The sequence below is a fragment of the Haemaphysalis longicornis genome, unplaced genomic scaffold (genome assembly GCF_048455015.1).
Source record: "Haemaphysalis longicornis isolate Haplotype H1 unplaced genomic scaffold, Haemaphysalis longicornis Haplotype H1 scaffold_1, whole genome shotgun sequence".
NCBI lineage: Eukaryota > Metazoa > Arthropoda > Arachnida > Ixodida > Ixodidae > Haemaphysalis > Haemaphysalis longicornis.
The window spans coordinates 351,458,644-351,483,946 of NW_027526203.1; the positions used below are offsets into that span (position 1 = coordinate 351,458,644).

The window sequence follows — 25,303 nt, forward strand, 5'->3', positions numbered from 1 at the left end:
CGGGCTTCGCGTTACTGGGAGTTTTAATCTTATTTTAGTCCTGTGAGACACAGAAAACATCTTTCGAGCCGGTTAAGGCATGAACTTACCGAAAAGAAAACTAAACTGTGTGAGCTATGCGCTGGGAAGAAGGGGGGGGGGGGGTTGTGTCTCCCCCATTGACTTTCGACGATCATCGGGGCGCAGCGCATGCACAAACACGCCGTCTATCGTTTTCTTTATTCGCAGTCCTCCATGATCATCATCGTCACCACGGTTATCGCGGTGTTAGGGCGCGCGGCGTCTCGTGGCCCCGGCACGCGCTGCCTGGCTATTTGGAACACTGCAACCGTCGGGTGGCCTTGACCGATGGCTCTGCTTCAGACTGCCGATTTCTTTTACACCCATGGTGAAGCCTCCTCAGCTGGGGCGAGCTGGCTGAGCAAGTAAGCGTTTCGTTTGCCTTCTACGAGCAAGAGTATAGAAACTGCCGCCTGTTACACATGTTTTCCTGCTTTCACCATGGGTCACGGCTAGGCCTTACGCCGAACACTTCTTCCCACGCGCGCTGTCTCGTTATTTGGAACGCTGAAGACCCCGCGTCAGTTCACTTGCTGTTTATTTCCACTGCCCGCTGGGCAGCTTCGTACGCTGCCATAGGCTCCCCGAGCGAGTGAGCGTTTCGCCCGCATGCTGCTAAAGGGTATCGAAAGAGGCGTCTTTGACAAGTTCGTTCTTTTTTTTCCAGCTAGCACCCCGGGCCACGCCTGGGCCTCTCGTTGAAAACTGCGTCGGGAGGCCTGTGGTTGACAGAGCCAGCCCACTGAGAGGCGCAGTGGTGTCCGCGCCACCCGCGGACGTCGATCGTGCAGCCCGACTTACGTGTGGGCCGGCAACCGCGAGCCCCGACATGGCTCGATGCTCTGCGAGCAATTCCGCGCTACGGCGTCTAGAGGTAAGGGATTGAGACCACGAACTATCGTATTTGTTCGATTCTAAGCACCCCCTTTTTTTCACGATCGCGATGCCCAGCGTGAGGGGGCTGCTTAGATTCGAAAAACCAAGTTACCCCCCACCCCCACCCCACCACTTTTTTCGCGGCCGTATCTCGACGAGACGATCACAAGGAATAAATAAGGTTCTATTTGGCAAACATTCAAAAGAAAAAAATGGGTGTTGCTTAGCTCCGCTAACCTTGGATATGCAAAGCAAAAGCTTGGCTTAATCTGGTTTCTTCGTTTCTCTTGGTTAACCTTTGATTTAGCGGTATTGCCGACCACGTCTCAAAGCTGTTCGGTTCCGTACAACGCTCGCAGGAGGAGGCCGGGCGAACGCGGCGTTCATTCATGACGAACGCACCGTTCCTCTTCGCCGGGCGCGAGACGAGTCACGTTGCCCGCAATGACCCAGCGCTGCATGCATGGCCGCAGCGGCGGTGGCGCTTCCTCGACGAAATCGCTGAACGAAAGTAGTAAAGCTTTACTTTAAAATAGGTACAGATGGCTTATGTCTGATCCTCAGTCACCCTCGCCACCAGTAGAGTCTGTTGTGCCGCTTGGGACGCTGGTCTCAGTACCCCCAAGAGGTCGTCTTCTGTTCCGTTGAAGTGGTTTGTAATTGAAAACTAGCGTCAACTCGGTCCCACTTCCACTCGTCTCAAATCCATCCTGCGATGGCTGCTTAGAAATGGGGGTGCTTAGATTCGCATGCAAATTTTTTTTCCCAAGTTTTCTTCCCGAAAGTAGGGGACGGTGCTTAGAATCGGGAGGGGGGGTGATTAGAATCGCGAGAATACGGTATATAACCAAGCTAGAGGTAGAGACAAAAGTAAATAGTGCAATATCAACACACGGGCCGGTTGATGCATTTATTTCAACACCAGCGAGCACGAACGCGACTTTCAGCAATTTCAAGTGGCCGAGATAAGCGGTTTCAGTTCGCGCAATGCTATTCTTGGTGAGAGATACTAAAAGTTACCTCGATATAGGCTGGAAGTAAAACGCGCTATATTAACTGTGCAGAAGATTTCGGCGCTCGCCAAAGATCCCCATTGTGTAGAAACAATAATGTGCCCATCCACTACACATGCCTTAAATCGCTGGTTGAAATTGTGAGTGCGTGCGTGCGCGTGTGTGTGAGCGACCTTGTTGGACGAACCGAGGTCGCGGATTTATTTCCGGAAGGGCTGTTTTTCTGATCGTGGGCCGAGAAGGGGGGCGATATCTCGAGAACCCCTAAGAATTCGTATGAGTTGTGAATGTAAAAGCATTGAATGTCCAATTGAGTAACGCTGAGTGCACCTTGGGTTTTGCGCTGCGGAGGGCTTCGTCCTCATGTCCTTGAGACGCTTTGCTTCTTCCTCTCGATGTCAAAGGGGTTTGTCGCTTTGCAGCTTGACCCGCTGTCATTCTGGCTCGCGTTGTCAAGCGCTGCACCCTTTTGCCGCTTGAGACGCTTTGCCTCCCCATCGCGTTCCCGCGATGCTTCGGCAGCTTGGCGCCCAGGACGCTTTGCCTCGCGATCTACTGTCCTCTCACGCTTTCGAATTGCTTTATTCGGCCTCCGTGCGCGTTGCAGCCGCTTTTTCTTCCCGCCCTGCATTTGGAGGCCAGCTAGGAGTATTTCGCTGCCTTCCCCTTCGGTTGTTAGCTGCGTTCTTCCGTCCCCATACCCCCCCTGTCCTGTACCTGCGTGGAAGGACGCACTTTGCTAGTGCCGAGGTGTCGGTCACCGGTTATTTGGAACGTTTAGACGAAAACTTGAACCCTTCCCTTCCCTTCAGTAAGCAAGTGGAACGAGCAACGAAACGGGAACATGACCTCTTACCAGTCAATTAATGCTTCAGGGATTGCACGTATCTAGAGGGAAGTATTGCAGGACTGGTAATTCTGGCAGCGATGGGCAATTTGAGTGATTCCTTCCTTTCAATCCATATACAATCACCAATTTCAGTATCAGGTCAGCCGGCGCGGCCGTCGTTGCAGCCTCCCGCTCGTGCGCTGCCATATTACGGACGGCATGTCTTTTATGAAACTAATCGCATAAACTACAGAATGTTGAAGCAGGCTGGAGAGTGCTGAGTGTCCTGAATCAAAACACCGCGTTCCACTCCCACGTTTACTTTTTTTATTTTTTTCGTTTTTTCCCACATCGGCTGCAAGCAAGCCGTCAAAACTCCCAAAGATGGGATGGTTGAAGTACCTTCGTATTTCTTTCACAGGGCGCTTGGAACAACAAAACCGACCAACGTTGCCTAGACCACTGCGTCTGGATAAAACCATCTAAAATGTTCGCAGTTACTTTTCTTCCATTTCAGTAAACGTTAACTAGAGGTCATCCCAAGCTCGGACATTTTTTTAGTTTCACCGTGCTACTAAAAAGTTCCCCCCCTCCAGGCCCTATCAATGGAGGTGTGCCTCCCCCCCCCCCCCCCCCCCCCCCCCCCCCCCCCTGGAACCCATGGCGATTGTTATGCATGCAGTGAGTGAATGTTTCGTAGAGTTTATCCTACCACGCAGTATTTACGCACTTTATTTTCGCTGTTCGGTACAGGACAACTGCGGAACTTCAGCGTCAAGTTTGATTTTAATGTTGTCGACCATGCCATCAGCAGAAGTGTAAATAACTAACTAGAGTTCGGTGATTGGTTTCGTCGGTTGAAATGACGTTTCAAGAGCAGCTATTCATCAGCCCGTTCCGATTTTTGTTGTGTGTCGTTGTGCTTGCCTTTGGTTTCGCGTTGGCTTGAAACTATGCATACATGGCTCCAAGACAACCCGATACCATGCCAACCATACCTTCAAGACAACCCGAAGCCATGGTAGGGTGTTGCAGTCGTCCTCTTAATTAGCGACCGCTGCGTACAAACGAAGCTCGAGGGTTCAGCCTCCCTTCCCGGCTAAGATTCAATATCCCGTTGGGATATACGCTCAAACTCAGCTGTTCCTTTCCAGACTCATTTCTTTTACCGTTTTCGTTATTCTCATACATTTCCCTCCCTTCTCGTGTTCGTCCGCCTGTCACTGTTACATGTTTACAAATTGTTGCTTTTTTTCCCTCTTATGCAAACATGCTGATTTCGCGTTACGTACACGTGAGTGGTTCCGTCCTTGCCTCCTCCGTCTGCCCGATTTTTCGTGGGTGAGGGAAAGAGCTGCCTTCACACGCCGTTTAAGTTTATATAAGATCATTTCCACCATATTGTTCATTACCCCTGAAGAAGGCAGTTCCACTGCCGAAACCGTTGGGCAAAATAAAATATTTGTCTGGGTTTTCCCAGTGCTTGCATCCAAGTTTTTACATATAGTGGGTGATCAAAGTTAAGTCGACAGGTTTTTTTGTAAAATTTAGCGCTTAGATGTACGTGAAGACTTCCTATAAAGTGAGGTTATGCGCCCAGGTTAACACAGAATGAGGTGGTAATTATTGATGTCGGTGGCTTAATTAATTAACTTTTAGTGGTTGCCGTAAGCAGGCACGTATGTATTCAAAAGTTAGACGCAATCGCCATCCTACGCAGTTTTATTTTTCCGAATTCTTCTAGCGCATCCGTGCTCCGAGATATCGAACTGCGAAGTTCAGTTGCCGTTCGCATGATTACGCATGCAAGACAGTGAGCTCCGGCGCAAAGCTGCTCCCTTTTGTGACGTGCCTGCTGTGTACGGTGTTTAATTTGACAACGGGGTGGAGGCATAGGCAAAAAGTGATAACTGGCACCCTTTAAATCTTGGCCAGCGTTATAGCAATCTGCAGTACTTGGAATCGTTATCGAAACGCAGAACAAAGAGAAGGAGCTTTGCGCCGGTCTTCACGGTCTAGCATGCGTAATCATGCGATCGGAATTTAAACTTCGCAGTGCGATATCTCGGAGTAGGAATGCGCTAGAAGAATTCTGCCAAATGAAACTGCGCAGAATCACGATTGCGTCGAACTTTTGAATACAAACATTACTATTTACTGCAGCGACTAAAAAGTTATTATTCAATTTTAGTTAATTATGCCACCGACACCAATATTTACCACTTAATTCTATGTCCCCCTGGGCGTGAGATGATCTTAACTGAAACCTAAGCGTCTATTTTTCAAAAATACCTGCAACTTCATTTTGATCACCCTATATATATATATATATATATATATATATACGACAGAGAAGTCAAATTGAAAAACATAACAATATTTATTCTAACGTTTCGACCGGGGGCCGGTCTTTTTCAAAGACCGGCCCCCAGTCGAAACGCTAGAATAAATATTGTTGTTTTTCAATTTGACTTCTCTATCATAGAGTTAAAACCTTATAGCTAGGAACCTTTTCTCTTAACTCTCTCTCTCTCTCTCTCTCTCTCTCTCTCTCTCTCTATATATATATATATATATATATATATATATATATATATGACAGAAAATAAGGGTTGGCATTCAAGAAAACCTCGGAAAGCAAAGGTGAGGTTGTGGTGGGTACTACAGATGAAGAATTTTTTGAGTCAGAAAGAAAGTGGTGAAAAAATGCCCGCCGGGTGGGATCCGAACCCACGACCACCAGACCGGTATTCTGGAGGTCGTGGGTTCGGATCCCACCCGGCGGGCATTTTTTCACCACTTTCTTTCTCACTCAAAAAATTCATCTGTTTCTATTACCCACCACAACCTCCCCTTTGCTTGCCGAGGTTTTCTTGAATGCCAACCCTTATTTTCTGTCTTATATATGTATATATATATATATATATATATATATATATATATATATATATATATATATATATATATATATATATATATATATATATATATATATATATATATATATATATATATATATATATATATATATATATCGGATATAACGATGAACAGCTATGGCATCGCCAACTTTTGTATTCTGTCTATGGTAAAATAAACCGCTTATAACAATGCTCCTGTGCCATGATATCGGATATAACGATTGAATACGGTGATATTGTGCACCAAAAGTGCAACAGTGACGACTCTAATGACGCGGTTGCGCAGCCTACTCAGGTAGTGTCTTCGTAAGAAGCCCAATGCGTGACACATTCCCCCGGGGACTTTGTTTCCACCAAGGACATTAACCTCAGCTAGGTGGGCACCTGTAAATGCTCTTGGAGAAGATTTGCGCTAGCTTAACACGCGGCAAACAAAGGTGATCGAATGCGGCTTCTTTTCCGCAAATTGGTAGTAGTACCACCTTGCTGGCATGCGAATAAAATGTTTTGAGCTCTGTTCCGTCTTTTTATTTCGCAACCCGCTTATAACAATTATCGGTTATAACGATGGGATTTCTTTGGCACTTGGATATTGTTATAAGTGGGCCAGACTGCATATATATACAGTAATACTTTGTTAAGATATACAGTAATACTTTGTTAAGTAGTAAAAACCGGGAAATATTTCGAGATAAGCGGATTTTCGACATACGCAAAGCTGCGCGCGAATTGCCACGAAATATCGAGTTTTTTTGCAAAAAAAGGCTCTATACTTACCAACCCTTCAACAGCAGCTTTCAATCTTGCTTTTTATAAAGGTTTGAAAGAGGGGAAAAAAAAGACAATAGACGTTCACCGGGTGGGTTTTGTGGCACTGCAATATTTCTTAGCAGAAAAGAACTGTGAACCTCACTAGGAGGTTCGTCGGCGTCGCCCCCGTCTTCTCCGTCCGCTCCTTTCGTGGCCATTTGAACGATTTCGGCACCCGTAACTTCTGTGACGGGCACATCTTGCTCGGATAGCCCATACTCCTGAAAGGTCACGTTACTTTCGGTGACACCGTTATCGGTAATCTTTATCACCTCTTGGCAACCAAGAGTTCCAAGAGGTGATAAATGATAAACATCGGCTTAAGTTTTGTTGTAGGCGCGGCTTAACGAGAAAAAAAAAACAAGGTATTTTGGCGCGGCAGCATCACGCGAATCTTGAGAAACGGTCCGCGGCGGCGAAATTTTCCTTCCACACTAAGTCAATACGGTGTGTGTGTGTGTGTGCGTGGGCGTGTGCGTACACGCGTGCGTGCACGTGTGTGTGTGTGTGTGCGCGCGCGTGTGTGTGTGCGTGTGCGTGCCCGTGCGTGCGTGTGTGCGTGCGTGCACACGTGTGTGTGTGTGCGTGTGCGTGCGTGTGTGTGTGTACGTGTGCACGTGTGTGTACGCGCGTGCGCGCGTGTGTGCACGTGTGTGTGTGTGTGCGCGTGTGTGTGTGCGTGTGTGTGTGCGTGTGCATTATATATTTTTAGAATGAGAAATCTTGCCCTGAGAAATGAGAAACCATGCCAGCTTTCAGCAAAATTGTCTCCAATGATAGAACAGTGGCCAGAAAGGAACGCTTACCAAGTGCCGTCCTTGCTTGGCTTGTCGAAGGCCACCGAGGGACCGTTTGCCAGCCGCTTCCGGGTGCTTGCCCTGCTGCTTTCCCCCGCGCAAGCTGCTGCTGCTCCGCAATATTCCGGCGCAGTGCAGCCCACGGTAAGCTTCCTCCCGAACACTTGAGCCCCTTATTGATCCAAATCTGGATTGCCCAATTTTAGTCACTTGTGAAGCGCATGCCCCTTTTTCTCTGCTGCCTTGCCAAATACCGGCATGGTTTCGTATTACACGAATGCTCCGTTCGCACACAAGCCTGAGCCTCGATTCAACAATATTTAGAACACCCGTGGGACTGCTGCACCCAAATGCACCTGAATGGCGAACCATTGTTGTTACCGTTTCAGCGGAATCATTCACTGGAAATGCTGGAATCATTTCAGCGCTTGTCCTGTTCACTTTCTTTGTGTTTCCTTCTTTTCGCGCTGTACCCCGAAATGCAAGATCATTGTTGTAAAGGGGTCAAAGTGGGCCAGTAACATTGTTAAAGGGGCACTGACACAAAATTTTGAAGGCGAGATAACGTCGGAGATAGATTGGTGGGAACACATATACATCATCTGCAAAATATCAGAGGCGAATACAGCCTAGAACATATTTAAAATCAATTTTGAAGTGTGCGAAACGCAACCGAGCAGCCAGCAGAGGACCACGCGCAATTGTAAATAAACAACATCCAAACACGTCACGAGTTTGTGTTTGCCGCTTCCGCACTACCGGCGTTTTACGCGGGCTCGCCCGGCTCGCCGCTCCAATCGGAGGGCCGGAGGGCGGAGCTTCTGCTCTCGAGAACGAACGACCCGATCGTTGGCGGCGGAGGCGCCGTGATTTCGTCAGCTAATCGGGCAGCTGGCCGCGACCAAAGTTCTACAGCGATTCCAGGCCCTCTGTTTCTATTACTGTTTATTACCATTGGATGCGAAAACGCGCCGGAGGCACGAAAAGCCCACTGAGCTAGCCGCACGGTCGCTGTGCAGGCGGCGGCCACGGCCGCGAAGTGGCCCAGGCCGGCGCAGCTAGCTCGAGTGATAGCTTGTTACCGCTGCACGAAATTGTCCCCAAGTCCCGACCATAGTGGCCTAAATGAGAAAGGAGTTAATGATGCGATGGCGGGTTGCATTAAAAATTGTCATCTGCACCGCTTACGAGAGCGGCACTCGAATATCCGCCGCAGTGCTGAGCCGAACACATCTGTAGGCGGACCTGTAGGCAGACCGGCCGGCTGCTCCCAGCGCGCGTCTTGCCACCCACCGCCTCGAGCGTCGCGCGTCGTTCTTTAGCCGCGGTAGCATTTGCACTCGCAGCGCCTGCGTCACATCCACGGTCGCTTTTTAATTAGGCGCCTCACGAGATCAGTACGTGGGGGCATTCGCAGAAACTGCCGTCGATGCGGATTCGACAGTGCTACGGCGGCTCTGCTCTGTGATATCCCTCCGACGGTCACGTGGTCAGCTTTGTTCACACAAAATCCACAAAATCCATCGTTTCGCGGCACTCGCTGAAACCGAAACTGCGACTGGCCGCATTTAAAATCCCTCTAATTAAACAACCGTCGCACGCTGAAGCAAATGAGGTTTCTACAGGTTATAAGTAGGTCACTAGCTACTTATCGCAACGAAAAAAACAAGATGCTAAATTTTTGTGTCAGTGCCCCTTTAAGTAGTCTTACTCCCTCGCATTACTCCATCGCCCCCCCCCCCCCCCCCTTTACTAAAAACCACATCTCAGCAATCGACACAATCATTGTCCACAGTTTGTTGATTTTACGGAGCCTACATGCATTTCTCCAAAGGAAATAAACCCCCTCTCATCTAGCCATCTCTAAAACGGTAATTTATGAATTTATGAATGTGGTGTTTAAAAAGTTCAACCCATCTGGACCATGATTCGTTTTACGTCATGTTTGTGACATCCAGTATATGTTGTTCTGTGCGCTGGCTCAAGACAGGGGATTTCAACGACATAACAAGACAAACGTTCTCGTGTTACGTTTGACAAGCACTCTAAAAAGATAGCGCGCACAAAAACCGGTAGATGGCTCAACCTGGCGCGAAAAACCACCCTATGTCGGTTTTGATATGTGCTCTGAATTAGAGCACTGCACGGGCCCGGGCCGGCCCGAAAGCCCAAGCCCGACCCGGCCCGCGGGCCGGGCCGGGCCGCCCGAACCCGGGCCGGGCTCGGGCTCGACGCCATGGGCCCGGGCCGTGCTCGGGCTTCAATTCATAGGCACGGCCGTTAATAGGTCCGACGTGAAGTGTAGAAACGAGCATCAAAATGAATATTCTTGGTTTATTTTTGCGCGCTCCTTGCTGTTTTATGCATTATTTTAAAAACGTGTTTTTCTAAGTCTGATGGTCCCTATACTGCAATTTTAATGACATTTCTTGTACTGCATCAAGATTTTATATTTTGGTGTATAACATACCAAAGATACGATTCCAAGGAATGCCCAAGAGGGGAAGGAATTAATTCGGATATCCTGGAGCTGTGCACCTATATCTATCTATGTACACGTGTGTTTTAGATGTCGCACCAATCAAAATGCGGCTGCCGTGGCCGGGAATCAAACACGCATGCCAGAGAAACACCACCACTTAACGACCACTGCATGTGAAGTACTTCAACGAGCGTACATACTCGTTGATTCTATTGCGGATCAAAAAATTTCAGCAATACCAACTTGTGGCCGAGACGACTACGTGAAGTTGCCAAGAGTCTGGTAATCAAAGGTGATGATGTCTCTCGTCTAAGAATACGAGCTATTATTACGCCGATGTGGCGTGAACTGCAAACGGTGAAAGCTAAACTACGTGCACTTTTAAACCCTTATTTCTTGCGTTCAGTTCATGACGTGCTTGTACAGGCTAGATGCTCCGTCTGATCGCCCGGAATATAATAAACAAACTTTCTTCAGCGTCAAAGACCGGGCCTGGTCACACACGCGCGGGCCCTCCCTAGGCCAAAAAATAAATCACTGGGCCGGGCCGGGCCTGGGCTTGAGATGGCGGGCCCGGGCCGGGCTCGGGCCAGGCTCACTTATGAATGCCCGGGCCCGGACCGGGCTCGGGCTAGGTGTTACGGGCCCGGGTCGGGGTCGGGCTTCGCGAAGCGGGCTTGGGCCGGGCTCGGGCCTTAAAATCAGGCCCGTGCAGTGCTCTACTCTGAATGTCATCTGTGCTGACAATAAAATTGCGAGAAATGGCCTGGTAGTTGAAATTAAGATGTACTATTTGCGGAAACTCTGCGAAATATGAAGCATGATTTAAGAAATAAGGGACACTTACTGGCAGCGTCTGAAACGTTGCCACCTTATGTCTCTGCAACGAAAGAGATGCACAGTTAATTTGTTTTACTGAACATATGTCACTGCGGATATATAGCTCTGCAACAGTTGAGGGCATCCGGTCATGGGTGTGCAAAATAACGAAGACTAGAGTCGCATCCAATCGAAAGGGCTCCGAATTATACCCTTGTCAAACGTGCCTTTTTAAGTGCACTTAATTACACAGAGTGCACTCGGCTAAAATGTCATTCGGGAACAGCTAAACGGCAAACGCGAATGACACTTTACAAGGAACGCACTTCAAGCTGAGTGTGCTCCCCAAACACACTTTACCGGTGCCAGCTCGCCGAGTGAGTAATCTCGTGAACAGAAGTCCGAAAATCGGAAAAATTAACCTAAAACCGCGAGCGTTTAGATGATAATACGTAACATTAAAAGTTATAGATATATCGCTTATTTACTTTTACAACATTGAAGCAGCAATGAAAAATAAGAAAATAACCTCTCTCTCAACAACGTGCCAGCGCCGCCTGGTGGGTGTTTTGCTCCATGGCAGCCGTTCCCTGCGGCGTTCTCGTAAATGGTTTCTTGTGGCCCTGTGATTGTGTTCCTGCTTCAGCCTATTTCTGTTGTATTCAACGCTTTCAGATAATTTCCTCCGAACAATAATGCTGCTGTCATTCACTGCGCAGTGAATAACAGTGAAGATATCAGCGCCGGTGTTCAGTCGCCGTCCCGACTCTGTTTTTTGTGGTCTTGTGCGAGGCGCCGATTGCGATTTTAAACAATGCAAACACAACGAAACGTTTGCATTATTCCTCACGGGATAAGGAGGGGGAATTTCAAGTACTTTTGCGCAATATTTACGCCGGCAATCGTCACTGACATCACGGCCAAGGGCGCTTTATTTCGTCGTTTAGCAGCGCGCACCCTAAGTGTCACTTGGGAAGCCCGAGTTCACTCGGCGGAAGTACACTTAAATAGGCACGTCTGACAGGGGTTTTCGACTTCCTTTTCTTCATGTGTTCTTAACTGGATCATAGAGACCGTAAACAATTTTTTTGGGCATTATTTGTTGTATTTTTTGCAAAGAAAAGGATGCGCTGGATAGTCTGTGCTGTGGTTCAGTGTGTTCGCCTTTTAGGGGCCGCTACCGCTGTCACGGCAAGCTCAGCCTCGGAGTGCCTCGCGTCCGGATTTCTGGACTTCCGGCGCATGCTGGGAAGTGGTTCCGGCTGACTACGAGTTTCCTGCTGCTTGTGCTGGTCGTCCGCCAGGCAAGCGCTTGCATGCTTATTTTACAATTAAAGGCTATTTCTCACTCGGAACACAGAAGTAGTGACTGCATGTTTCCTTACCACAAAATCTCCGCATTGATTGTGACAAATTGCCGGACAGTCCGCAATATTAGTGGGTGATTCCATGCCCAGTGACCCGTGCCGAACGCTCTTCACGTTAATATATATTTAAAAAATCTCAGCTATTCCCCATTTAGCTCCTTCACAAATGGCGACCACTTGGTTCTACCGCTGTTAAATAAAACGTCGCTGAGGTGAGCCCAAACCTCTTTTTTATCAAAAATATTTTGTGGTATCAATGTCCTCATTGACGAAAATTATGCGTGTTCCAAAGACTGCGATGAATGTAATTCTCGGCATAGCTGGAGGAATTAAGGGTTGCCTTAACCATTCAGCCAGGACTTGCATGGCATTTTTCATGACGAGGATCTGCCTATCAGACAAGCCAAGCATAGGAACTGCAATTATACTGGCTTCAGACATGTAAAGAGACACGACAATATTGTTTTGATTGCGTTCTTAGCTCGACACTCTCCTCTTCATGTATAGAGTAAAATTTTTTGCAAAACTGGATTGTGTTTCAAGGTTGTAATCGCCAACTCTCTACAGGTTCCACAGCGTGAAGTAAGCATATGAGGTACTTTACAACAGTGACCTTGACCTTGATGCTTAGCCTCGTCGCTAGGTCAGTTATGTAGCTCACTGCAACCTCGGGATAAATTTAGGCGTAAATGTTTGGCTAGCTTTCTTGTTGACATACCTAGGTCATATTCCGCACTTTTCAACAATATTCTTGTAAGCCCTGTCTTTTTCTAGACATTCAGTATATGTTTGTAAACAGCTTCGCCTTTGAACCTGTTTTTATAAATTATCACGTGTACCTGTACAGGTTAGTTTTTAAAAAATAGTGAATGTGCAACAAATGGCGTTTAGCGCAATACAAGTACCCCAGTGGCGGTTAGTGCGAAATTAAGGTGCAAATGATAGCGTCACCTTCGATATACTAATTTAGCTGATAAAAAGTTTAGAATAAAATTACCTACACCAAGCGCTCCCGATGGTGTCTGCCTTGTCCAGCCCGTTCGCTAAACCGTTAATGTCTGCTGAATAGCGACCTATCAGCACAGCTAGATAAGGAATACCACAAAGAAAAAAGGCGAAATTTCTGCGCAGCGCGAACTGCAGTCTTCTGGGTCACGGCGCGTAGCTGCTGCGTCTCGGGAAGTGATCGCGTGATCAACTAACGCACCGCGGCGGGCGCTTCTCTGCCGTTATCTCACAGCGGGTCGCCGCCGCCGAGCATGGTGTTGTAAGTCGTGTTTGAGCCTCCCGCGCAAATCTCACATGGTTCGGATGAGCCCCGCAACGAACAGGAGAGAGAGTTATTTCATTGAAAGAGAAAGGAGCAATGAGGAGGACGCCGAAGCACCTATGTACGTGCATCTCGCAGTGCGTGCTGGGCTTCCGAGGTACCGCCTGGGCATACCGCCCTCCCCGTCGCAATTTCGCTACACTTTCCTGCTCCTTTTCCTTCTGTTTTCAGTGTTTCCTTCGTTCGCTTGGTTACGATGTCGACGAAGCCGCAAACCACAGTAGAGCGGCCGGGCACTTAAGTACTGCGCACTAAAACGCTTTGCGTCGTTTTTTTTTTTTTTTTTGGGGGGGGGGGGGGGGGGGGCGATGGGCAGGGGTGGCAGCGGGAGGCACTGGCGTTTATACTGGTGTTTGCATACTGCAAAATTAACATTCGAGCTTATGAAGAAACTTGGCAAGGAAAGTTTAAGGCGCTATTGAGCAGCAGGCGCACACCCGAAATTTTGTTTTGGTTCGAGTTCGAAAATTCCTCGGACCAGTTAAGTGCTTCCGAATGCTTACGAATACTTCCTCATACGTACGAATACAAAACACATACCTTCTTTCAGCTGCGTCGTGTTTGGGTCTCTTCTTTTTCTTTTCTTTGTCTTTTAACGCGAATTATATGGATCGGCTTCTGTTGTTCTAATCACGTGCCATCCCGTTCAGGTGTCACGCAGGACGCCCTACTCTCGGACCATTAGGCACCGTTCAAAGTTCTGTTAAATTTGCGAAGCGGGCATTTTAGCCAGCTCCGTATTTCTGGCTGATCCCCCGATGGATATATGGCCCGCCGAAAGGAACACGAACAGCGAGAACAACTTTTGTTCTGCCGCTGGCAACGTGCAGACATCGCGCATTCGTAGCAACTCGGGATGACACTGTGCAGACCCGGGTTTAAATCCCATCAAATCCCTCTATCATGGAGTTTTCATTTACTCTTCACAGCGGGGGCCCTTTCTTGACCGGACAACGACGATAACGACAGTTGTTCCCAGAATGGGGCACTTGGGGCTTTCGCCTTAAAGGCTGCCCTCATCAACGCGCAGTACAGAACGTACCCGCTGCGCTGTGTTAGCCGACGGATTACCTCGTGGCGTACGTGTACTAATGTCAAACAATTCACTCTCACAGCTGAAGTGGACGCACACCTATTTTTATGTCCGCATGCGGCGTGTCTCACTTTATCGCGTGATTGCAGTGAGGCGTAAAAAACCAACTTGAAGCGGCGAGCGAGCCCTACGTTCCACACCACGATGCGGCGAAATGCGGCCGAGTTCACGTTCACAAATGTCGTTTCAAATCGGGCGCCATCAGCCGCAAAGGGTTCGCAAGCCCCTGCTACGCGGGGCGGTCAAATGTGCATGTCGTGCGGAAAAGACGAGTCGCATACATGGACTAAGTCACCCCGGCTACAACTGACATTATCGACGGCGTAATTATCAAAATCACCGTCTTTATAGCGACTCCACTTGCATGTTCAGAGTACTCCCAAAGATGTACAAGCCTTTTACGACAGCATCGTTTCTCCAAGGAGAGAAGAACGAAGATCGGCTTAGCCGGCTGGTTGCTTTCACCAATTGGCCTCCCACTGTCTGTTCCTCTAATCTTATCGTTCGGGGCGAAGGCGCTGGGTTTTAGCCGTGCAGATCTTTGCTCCGCCGTACACTTATTCATCTCGGAATCTGATCGTCTCCCGTGCTATCCCCAGGCCATGCCGGGCTGCCCTCAAAAAGATCCCAGCGTTTATTAAGATCACTGCTATCAGTGCCTTCCCGCCCGCTGCCTCTCCTTCACCAACTTCCCTTCGTGTTTTATTTCTCTACATACTTTTCATGTTTTCTTTCCTTTAATTTTTTTTTAAAGTTCTGATTTTATTACAGTTTCAACACTTCCTGGTGCTACGTCTCATGTTCGGGCTATTTTTTTGTTATATTTCCCCCTAAAGGCCTATTTTAATTTCATTCCTTAAATGTGTTCCTTTAATCACTATCTAATTTCTCTCGGTGAGCGCCCCTTTCCTGGCCATCCCCCTGAGTGGGTATGAGCCATATCTTCTGGCACCACCACCACCACCACCGCGCTGCAGTCGTTCGCGTTTTGGTTGCCGTGTTTTTACGCAGCGCCTACAATCCTTCGCCCGGCCTCCTTACAACCTTATTAAAGCCACTTCAGAAAAGGCGGACTCAGCGCGTCAAACGGCTTAAAGGGCTGGTGAAGAGCTTTTCAAAAAAATTTTGTTGGGGGCATTACTTTATGGTTTTCTTGACGCTGAATTCGAAAAACATGTTTATTTTATGTGTAGATACACCCAAACCATCTTTTTTCGTCAAAATAAACGACGCCTGCCCGGCGGCGCGGTCAGAGCGCTGGCTGCCTTTCAGGATTGGCCGGCTGCAGATGACGTCATATTCGGAAGTGCCGGCGCTGCCGTGACCGCTCGGCCTGGAGATCTCATCGATCTCATTCTGTTCCCGTTCAGATACGGGCCAGAAGGACCTCTGGTGAATGGAGGGTTCACACAATCTTTCCTTAGAATATGAGAGCCTGAGGGAAGTATAAGCGCAACAAGTTCGCTCGCGGCGAGCTTGAGAAAGAGGTTCTCCCCCGACGACTCATGGCCGACTTATGCTTCTCGGGTGCAGGGAAGTTGTGCCGATATTGGTTCGCCGCTTTTACCACCACCGCTAGTCACAACTCCTGGCACATTTTTTCGACACACCATCATCCCCTTCTTCGCATGTGCGACTTTGTTTTTGCATTCGGGCAGGCGGTACAACAAGCTGTGTGCAGCGGCCTGCGATGCGTACAAGCAGCAGCTAGCGAGCGGCCGGTCGCTGCGTCGCGCGGAGGTGCTGGTGCCGGGTCGCTGCGCGGCCGGTCAGCGGAACGTGTCAGTGCTGCACAAACGCAGTTTTAGAATAGGAGAACCGAACTGTTGTGGTCACCCGAAAGGTAGCGGAAACGCAGCACACTTGTCGCCGACGAACTTTAGAAAAACACCTTCCCGAACAACTCCAGCCAGCTTCGGTTGCACGGATCGCCTCGGAGGTTGGGAACTTTATATTAGCACCGAGACCGATATTTGGTCACTGCTACCTCTACAATCGCGAATGACTATCCTTAAAACAGTTTTTCACCGCACTATCATCCCATTTCTCGCGTGCGAACCTTATTTTCACGTTAATAGTCATTCTAGCCATCGGTGCTATGTTCATTCTTGCGCGCAGGTAACGCCATCCGTCGGCCTCTCGCCGCATCTCGTGCTCGGGCAGGTTGCTGCCGACGACGCGCTGCGCGACCGGTCGGCGCTCCGCATCGCGATACAAATTCGATCACCTCTTTCAAAATCACCTTGGATGACAATCCCTAGCACAATTTTTCACCACACTATTCATCCACTCTCTCGCACGTTCACTTGCTTTTGGCGACGGCCTTGATTCTGGCCGGCAGCGAAGAGTGTTCGCTGCCCCGGCATATGCGTGGTGCGTGCGAGCCGTTTCGTGCGCCGTACAGGAATGCACGACCGGCGAGTGTGCGGAGCGCTTCCGCGCGCAGAAAACGCTTCATGCTTTCAGCTTGCTTGATTTCTTCTTAAAATCTAGCTACTCAGCTCAGTTTCCGTCACAGCCAACAACGTCGATCGGCAAAACGAGCAAGAAGTTCGCGAAGCCCTGAGCGCTGCGGTCCCACGAATTTTTTAATCCCCTTATAATAATGGGTCAGGAACTAGGGGTACCTGCATATTTGTTCGAGCCAGTCTCTTCGCGTATGAAGCACAGAGCACCCGACGACACGGCCGACCCTGCGACTACTCGTGAAGGCAATGTAGTAGCCACGGGCGCTCGGGTAGGAAATCTCTGGTATCTAGGAGTCGCTTTGGGGAAGCACACAGTAGCATTACGATTGAAAATCCACGCGGTAGCAACTCTACACAATTGAGATTAATAAAGGGCACATTGCACGTCTGCTTAATTCGGAACTTCGCTGAGAAAACTGGGACACAGCGAAGCGGCGGCGCACGCCGCTGGCCGTCTTCCGAATATGACGCTACTTCCGGTCGCTGCCTCTCGGTTTCTCGCTCTTCCGGCGGCACAGCCGCGAGCGGTGGGCGGGGCGTCGGGTCAACTTTATCGACGAATATCTCAGTCCCCAAGCGAGATATGACGAAATTTTTTTTACAGTCATAAACTATCCAACATACTAATTGTAAAAAACAAGCATTTACCCACTTTCAAAACCACTTCACCAGCCCTAAGCGTAGCTGCCAACGGTGCCTGCAGTTCAGCAGAGTGCCGCCATCGCCTGCGCTCATGTTGCCGTAATGGACGCACCTAACCAGGGTCTACCTACCCCAAGTGGACCAAGTGGACCAATAACCAGTTAGTCGGAATGCGTCTTCTGACAGGACTGACAGGGACATGAATGAAGGAGAGTTCACAATGGTCACTTACACGAAGACAAATCAGCCGAAGGTTTCAGTTTGTGGCGATTCAACCCCAACTTACTGGCGTCTGAGGTCGTGGCAACGACGCAAGAAAAAAGCCGCCCGCATCTTCCCACGGGGGGAACTCGAGTAAATGCGTCGCATCTACTCGAGTCAAGCAAAGCGTTACGTCAAGCGAACGCCAAGCAAAGACGCCCTTGACTGAATTCCGAACGCGCTCTCCGCCGCTTATATACGTTGAGGGGACTGCGTAAGCCGATCCCAGTCGATGACGTCGGCGTACTTGTAAAGCGGCGTGGACTCTAGGTGTTTGAGCCAAGCGCGGATGTTGCTTCGCCGGAGAACGGCACACCGGTTATATGCGCAGCGCGCCCGAAGGAGAGGAAACCGCGGAAGAGAGAGTACTGCACATGCGCCGGCCCCAGCGCGTCTGCCGCGGCTATGACGCAACGTGCCGCGGCTATGACGCAACACAATCCAACACAATCCACTTTAATCCAATCCAATCCAAATCCAATTCAATCCAATCCAAGCAAAGCCAATCCAACCCAAGCCAATCCAATCGAATCCAATCCAATGCCCCTCGCGAGAGAGTGTTCGAATCCAATCCAATGCCCCTCGCGAGAGAGTGTTCGCTATATCGCCTCGACTCGACGCGCATGCGCAGTGAGCGTGCGGACTACGGACGCCAACGCGGGTGACATCGTGAGTTACTGAAATGCTCTGCATTTAAAAACTCCCAAGCATTTCCCCGAGGGTGAACATGGTTAAGTGCGAATGCACGGGGTGATGCTATGAGGGGGAGTAAAATTAAAATCCGTTGGCATTCGCCCGTGAGCGCGCGCGAGCCGACCCACGGAGGTCTGGCAGTTTATCGCTGCATATATAGGGGGGTACGCCGCGCCGAGCGCGCCGAGCCAGGTGGCTGAGAGAGGAGGCGAGCGCAAGGGGAGAGGGACAGCGGCGCACGGCAGCTGCAGCCGAGCGAGGGGGAGAGGAGAGAGTGTGACGCCACGGTGGAGAGAGAGGCGCGCGGCAGCTGCTGGGGAGAGGAGGCGCGCTGTGACGTCATACCATGACGTCACGGCGCGAGGAGCGGCGCGCACCCGCGCAGCCACGGCGAGGAGGCGGAGCGAGCGCGGTCACGTGGTGAAGTGACGTCACCGCGCCGTTGCTACCGACGCTCCTCTCCGCTCCACGCCGTTGCTAGGGAGAGGAGGACTGCGGACGCCGCCGCCGCCGCCGCCGCCGGCGGTGGAAGGTTTGGGGTCGCTTATAAAGTGCATTCGCACTTAAAAGTTTTGACCCATCGCCTCATGCAAAGATGGTTGCCTCATTGTGATCGTGTCGTCGCTAAGTGCCGTTAACCGACTCCTTCGCATCTGCATCCTTGCGGGTATGAAAGTCGACACGCGCGTGCCGCAGTCATACATGGTGACGTACGGGAAAATTCAAGGCGTGCCCCTCGAGTACACGAATGGGGAACTGGGGAACTACCTGCGCGATCAAGGCGTAACATCTGCCCGTCGCCAAGTCACCTACTCACGGAATGAAAACAAGGCCGTCGCTGAAAGTCGCCCGTGCTCCGTCATCTAGAGTTCAAGCCAGGTTCCGCAATGACAGCTGGCGTATTCCTTGGATTTTATAGAGTCCCCGTCACAGAATACATTAGATCGGCCACGCAGTGCTTCAAATCTTTGAGACATGGCCATATCGCCAAGAACCGCAAGGGAAAACTTCGCTGTAGGGTATGTTCTGGGGACCACTCTCACCAAGACCGTACATCGCGCACCCAACCCAGATGGGCGAAATGCAATGGCCCACATCCCGCGTCGTACAAGGCTTGCCCAAAGAAAATGTAGAAAAGAAAGTGTAGCTGCAGCTACACTTTACCGCAGGGTCGAGTAAACACAAGGGAAAGCTCCTGCACTACTCGAGCCGCCATCTAACCCAGAAACATTCCTTTCAACCTTTACGGCGCCTTCAAACGGCCCTCCGCTTCGAAGTGAAGCTCCCGCCAGCAAGTCTTAAGCGCAAGCCACACGGGACCAACAAACCAACAACTGCAACGAAATTTTCGGCTCCTTAAAGGAGCCATGAAGAGAAAACACAAGTTTGGTTCATTCGAAAGATTGCCTCGTTAGAACCATACTGACACCACTTTTAACACAAGCTTCGCTCAAATAAGCTACATAATTAGGAAAAAAGGGAATGACCATGCGACCCACCAGCTCATTTCCCGCAGCAGAAGCTATGATGTCACACGAGAATGCTCTGCGATTGGCGGAGGCCGGCAAAAGCAAACGCAAGTTAGGCAGGGCTTACCAGTTTGCATAGTGAGCTATATGCCCGTTAAACCTACTGCACATTCCTTTTATGACACTAAGAACGGTGGAGTAAACGGTTGAAGTTCCGAATAAACACGCAAGTGTGTACGCCAATGCGTACGAAACTACCGCCAGCCGAACTCGACATCTCACCGTCGCCACCGTCGCGCAGACGAATTTTCGGGTTGGAGGCTCTTCGGGGCCAACGAACCGTCCCAGCTCGCACAGCCGCGACCTTGCTTGGTATCGTAATCCCTTCACAGGAGGTTGGCCGTCATATCGCCAACCAGCAAAGGTAAAAATAGAAACGAGGGGAGTAAGGAACAGCAAGCAGCGACGAGACAGTGACAGTCGTTGCAGAAGTTTCGGAATGGTTTTGGCTTGCTGCTGTTGTTAGGAGCTCGTTTCCAGTTTACAACAACTGAAAACTTCAGTTTGTTCGAGTACTTTACAATGAAATTTCGTTGCTGCGTTTTGAAATGCCCATGTAGTACGGGCGAATCGTCGAGGGAGTGCGACATCTCCGCCGGTGAGGAGATCTCCTTTCATGTGCTGCCCAATGACGAATCTCGGCGAAGCAAGTGGCTACGTTTTGTGAACTTAACAAACAGAGGAGAAAGAGAGCTAAAGGAAGTACGAGTGTGCTCGCTTCATTTCCGAGGAAGTGATTACGGCAGGGACACTTACGTTAGCTCACCCCTGGGACATGCTGGCGCTCGTCGCCGACTTCGTCAAATCGCTCTGACTTTGGGGAAAAAAATGCCGTACACACCGCGCTCGTATCTTTCTGGTCGGAACAGAGAGCTCGCGCGAACGGCTTTCCATACACGACACCGGCCAACTGGCACAAGCGATACTGCTACTGAAATTGAATATTATTAACCGTAATAAAAATACGGCACATACGTACCAGTCTGTATTCGTCCGTCGCGACGGGGCTGACGAGGCAGCGGTGCCGACGGCTGGCCGTTCGTCTGTTGTGGCTATCGCGGAATGGTCGCTTTCCGGTCCATCCGCGTATCCCACAACTCCTGCCGCTCGTGCACTTAGAAGCATTGAGCGTTCAAGTGGTGTGAGGTTGTTAAATGCAAGCACGAGCTTCTCGGCGAGAGTTTTGTTCTCCGGATGAGGCGATTCCATGACTAGGGCTGCGGGTGCACTAGGTTTTACTAGTATTTTTAAAATGGCCGCGGTCTCGGTTTCGGCACGAGTTCCGGTTCATGTTTGATTCCCGCGTGTGGGTGCTATATGGAGTCGACATACTAAGTATCTGTTTCATGGACCGGCTCGTATGACGCCATTGTCCACGTCACGAAATGTGCAATTTAGCGGGAGATTTAAAATTTTGGCTTAAATTGCCTTATTTCTCAGTGAATAAAGCATCATTTGCTTCCGGGAAAGCGCTTAGGGTACTATGAAACAACTAATCTTTCGAATAAAACAAACTTTTGTTTTCTCTTCATGGCTCCTTTAAGTGCTCACGTCATAGTAACAATCTCGTGCAATGATACATACATGCACTGCTAATCTCTCCAAGTTAATATAAATTTTAGCTCCCCGTGCGCCAAAATATAAACAAAATGCTGCGAAATTCCTCATCAAATCCTCTTTCCGAATATTTTAAAGAAAAATCGCCACAGAACGTAAATCGGCATTGCAACACGCGAGTGCGATACCTTCTGTGCATACGTTAGTGCAAATACTCCCTTTTATTCTGCAAGATACAGTGTGGCCCGACTAAACATTGCATTGTAGTCTGTAAGCTTTTACTAATACACTCATCAATACGTTGTAGTGAGTATTCGTTTATGTAATGGTCCCATACCCGGATTGTTCAACCTATTTGCTTCTTGGGATACGGCAGCATGCGCCATGGGGCAGCCACGCATGATGGACGACTGTAAGGATTGACTGATTGACTGTAGGGTTTAACGCGCCGACGCAACGCAGGCGATGAGGCGCGCCGTAGTGGAGGGCTCCGGATTAATTTTGACCACCTGGGGATCTTTAACGTGCGCCGAAATCTCGTACACACGGGCGTTTTTGCTTTTCGCCTCCATCAGAAAAGCGGCCGCCGCGGCCGGGAATCGAACCCGCGACCTCGTGCTCAGCAGCGCAACACCTTAGCCACTGAGCCACCGCGGCGGGTGACGACTGTAAGGCTTTGCGACCGATGACGGGCGCTTGTGTTCAACGTTACCATGTCGCAGAAGTTTGTGTACCCCGACACGGTGCTGGGTATACTACCCCTTAGCACTAAACGCGCAGGCACAGGTGATTCTGCCCCGCATAACGATGCACGTTTGGCACGCAGTCGCTCTAGTTTGAAACTTGTGTGCTATCTGTTCCACACAGCGAGATCTGGCATCCTGTCCGTCTTGTCACTCTGGTGTTCACCGAAGGCAAGAGTTGAAATTAAGATGTATTTTCGGAAACTCTACTCAATACGAAACATAGTCACGGTTTAAAGAATTCGGGACAATTCCTGGCAGCGTCCGAAACATTATCACCTTTCAACGTCTTTGCAAAGAAACAAACCGATACAAAGTCTATTTTCATTAGTGAACCTGCGGCTATAACTTTGAAACATTTGCGGGCATCCCGTCATGGGTGTGCAAAAAAAACGAAACTAGAGCTGCTTCCAATCGAAAAGGAATTAAGCTCTCCTTTCTTTTCGTGTTCTTAACTGTAGGAAAGAGACCCCAAACATTTTTTATTTGCAATCTTTGTTTTATTTTTAGCAGTCAAAGAAAAGGATGCGCTGGCTAGTCTATTCTGTGGTTCGGTGTGCCAGGAGGCTGATGTGTTTGTGTTTCAGGGGCCGCCGCTACTGTCACGGCAAGCTCAGCCTCGGAGTGCCTCGCCTCCGGATTTCTGCACTTGCGACGCATGCTGGGAAGTGGTTCCGGCCGTCCACGAGCCTTCTGCTGCTTGTGCTGGCCGTCCGCGAGGCAAGCACTTGTGCGCTTATTTTACAGTTGACGGTTGAAGGCGGTATTTTTCCTGACTACTTAATCTCCGAATCGATTACAATTTGTCGGATAATTCTGGATATTAATCTGGTCATTCTATATGATATTAAGCTGGTCATTCTATGCGAAGTGGCCCAGCCTGGGCGCTCGACAGCTTAGTACTTTATTTTTAAATAATCACATTTATTCCAATTTCGCTCCTCCACAAATCGCGACCACTTATTTCCATCGCAGTTAAATTGAACGACGCTGAGGTGAGCCCAAGTTGTTTTTATTACACATTCGCGGCGGTATCAGTCTCCTCAGCGATGAAAATTATACGTGTTTTTAAGATCGCGATGAATGTAGCTATCGGAATAGCTGGAATAATTCCAGGGCTGGAACACCTCAGGCGGGGTTTGCAGAGCAGCCATTTTTCACTCGAGCCACGTGCTTTCAAGGTTTTCAACGAGGCTGTGGTGTTTAGCGGAGAAACCAGACGGCGCCACCGTCCCTGGACGCACGCTTTGTAAACCGAAACCCAAACGTAAACACGGGCGGCCGGAGCGACGGCACGGGACGCGCGGTCAAGTGGCAGAAGAAAGAGAAGCGCACTCGCGCTAGGTTGTACGTTTACGTGTCGTTTTTCAACAAACCCAATATCAGTCTAGCTATGTGTTTTTAATAAGAAGCAAGAACAGTACAGAGGCATACCAGGAAATGTGGTACTTCTCATCCCACAGTTGGGGCGAGCCGCCCGTAGTCAAAGTAATCTACCCACTCAACGGCAATCGGCGACGTTCTGGCTTTGGGGAAATGGCGAAGATGTTGTTGAGGGTGTCTTTTTCCCTTTTCACGGCCCCGCCATCTTGTGATGTTCGCCTCACTCAGTGAAGGCCACTTTCTCCATCGCATTCCCAGCTGGCCGTGCGGTTAATGGGCGAGGCCTCCCGACCGCGAGCCAGGCCATGCTGCTCCTGCTAGCCATCGCCGCCGCACGGCTACTGCCAGTTCTGAGGAGCTGGCCTCGGCTGGTGGACCCCTTGGATGCACCCAGGGGGCTGTCAGCTCGGCCTCCATGGCTTCACTGCGACCCCATGGGAATCCAGCGACAGCCGGTGGATCAGGGCCGTGGTCCTCCTCAGCAGCAGCGAGCTGTGCACCTCCTCCGCGTTCGATCATGTTCTCCGTGTTGTCCTCCGCGCCTAGCGCAGGCCGCAGCGGCGGGCTCCAACTGCTCCCGCTGCCAGCCCGGCACCCTTCCCCCTACATGGCGTAGATGTGCTGGGAGGATGGCTTTACAGAGTGTTTGGGCTGGGCGTCCACAGCTCGCGGTCGTCTCGGCGGCGCGTGTGTAGGACTCAGTGAGGGTCATGCCGAGGAACTGCCTATCACTTCTGCCAAGCATACCACCGGCAAGTCTACTGGCTTCAGATATATAAAGCGACAGGAAACTATTATTTTGAATGCCTCGTGGCTCTACACTGTTCTCTTCGTTTATCGAGTAAACATTTTTTTCAACACTGGACTGTGTCTCCGGTTGTGTTCACCAGCTCTCTCCAGGTTCCACAGCGTAAAGATGTAGGTACCTTAAAACAGTGACCTTCACCTTGATGTTTAGATTCGACGCTAGGTCGTTAATGTACCTCACTGGAACCTACAAATAAATTTGGAAGTTCCAATATGCTTCGCTTACTTCCTTTCTCACAAATCTGTGTCATATTGCGCACTTTTCACTTTTCCCGTAAGCTCTGTAAGCTCCGAGAAATATTTCTGCACAAATTACTCCCATATACACCATTTTCCCTAAGCAGCCGGGAAATAAGGAAAATACTCGCCAACCAACCCTCTCAGAGGACTGCGCGGCTTCCGCTTCCGGCGGACAAGCTTAGACAATTCGTTACCTCGATATCAGCGTAAGCTGATGAGAAGGCATGCAAGGGAAGGAGCTGCTGCATCTGGCACCCTAGACTTCAGGATGCACCTGTGAGCTCCGTACCATCTCTTTACCCTTTTTTCCCTAAAGCTTAACTAATTCTTCCGTAACAAAGATCTTCATGCTCTCTCTCTCTCTCTCTCTCTCTCTCTCTCTCTCTCTCTCTCTCTCTCTCTCTCTTTCCGCAAAAAGCAAAATGTTTAGTCCGGCTTAAAGGCCAAATGCACCCAAAATTTCGACCTCTTGAAAACCTTATTGTCGTATAGTCTGCCTAAAAAGACTTCATGATACAAAATGACAGCTGAAATACGCGTATTTACGGCGCAAACATCCATCAAAAATCGGCGATTTTGAAAC

General features: G+C 49.7%; 1 protein-coding gene across 1 annotated transcript in view; it reads left to right on the top strand.

Annotated features, from left to right (window-relative positions):
• The window catches only part of LOC144154763 (uncharacterized), a 90,813-nt gene extending 67,624 nt beyond the window's left edge, over window positions 1-23,189 (top strand). Inside the window, exons 2-6 of the mRNA XM_077685878.1 lie at window positions 229-425; window positions 728-934; window positions 7,346-7,450; window positions 11,779-11,911; window positions 22,878-23,189. Coding sequence (XP_077542004.1) covers window positions 890-934; window positions 7,346-7,450; window positions 11,779-11,911; window positions 22,878-23,041 — 447 coding nt within the window. The 5' untranslated portion in view covers window positions 229-425; window positions 728-889 and the 3' untranslated portion in view covers window positions 23,042-23,189. The remainder of the gene's footprint in view (window positions 1-228; window positions 426-727; window positions 935-7,345; window positions 7,451-11,778; window positions 11,912-22,877) is intronic.
• Window positions 23,190-25,303: the final 2,114 nt, after the last annotated feature.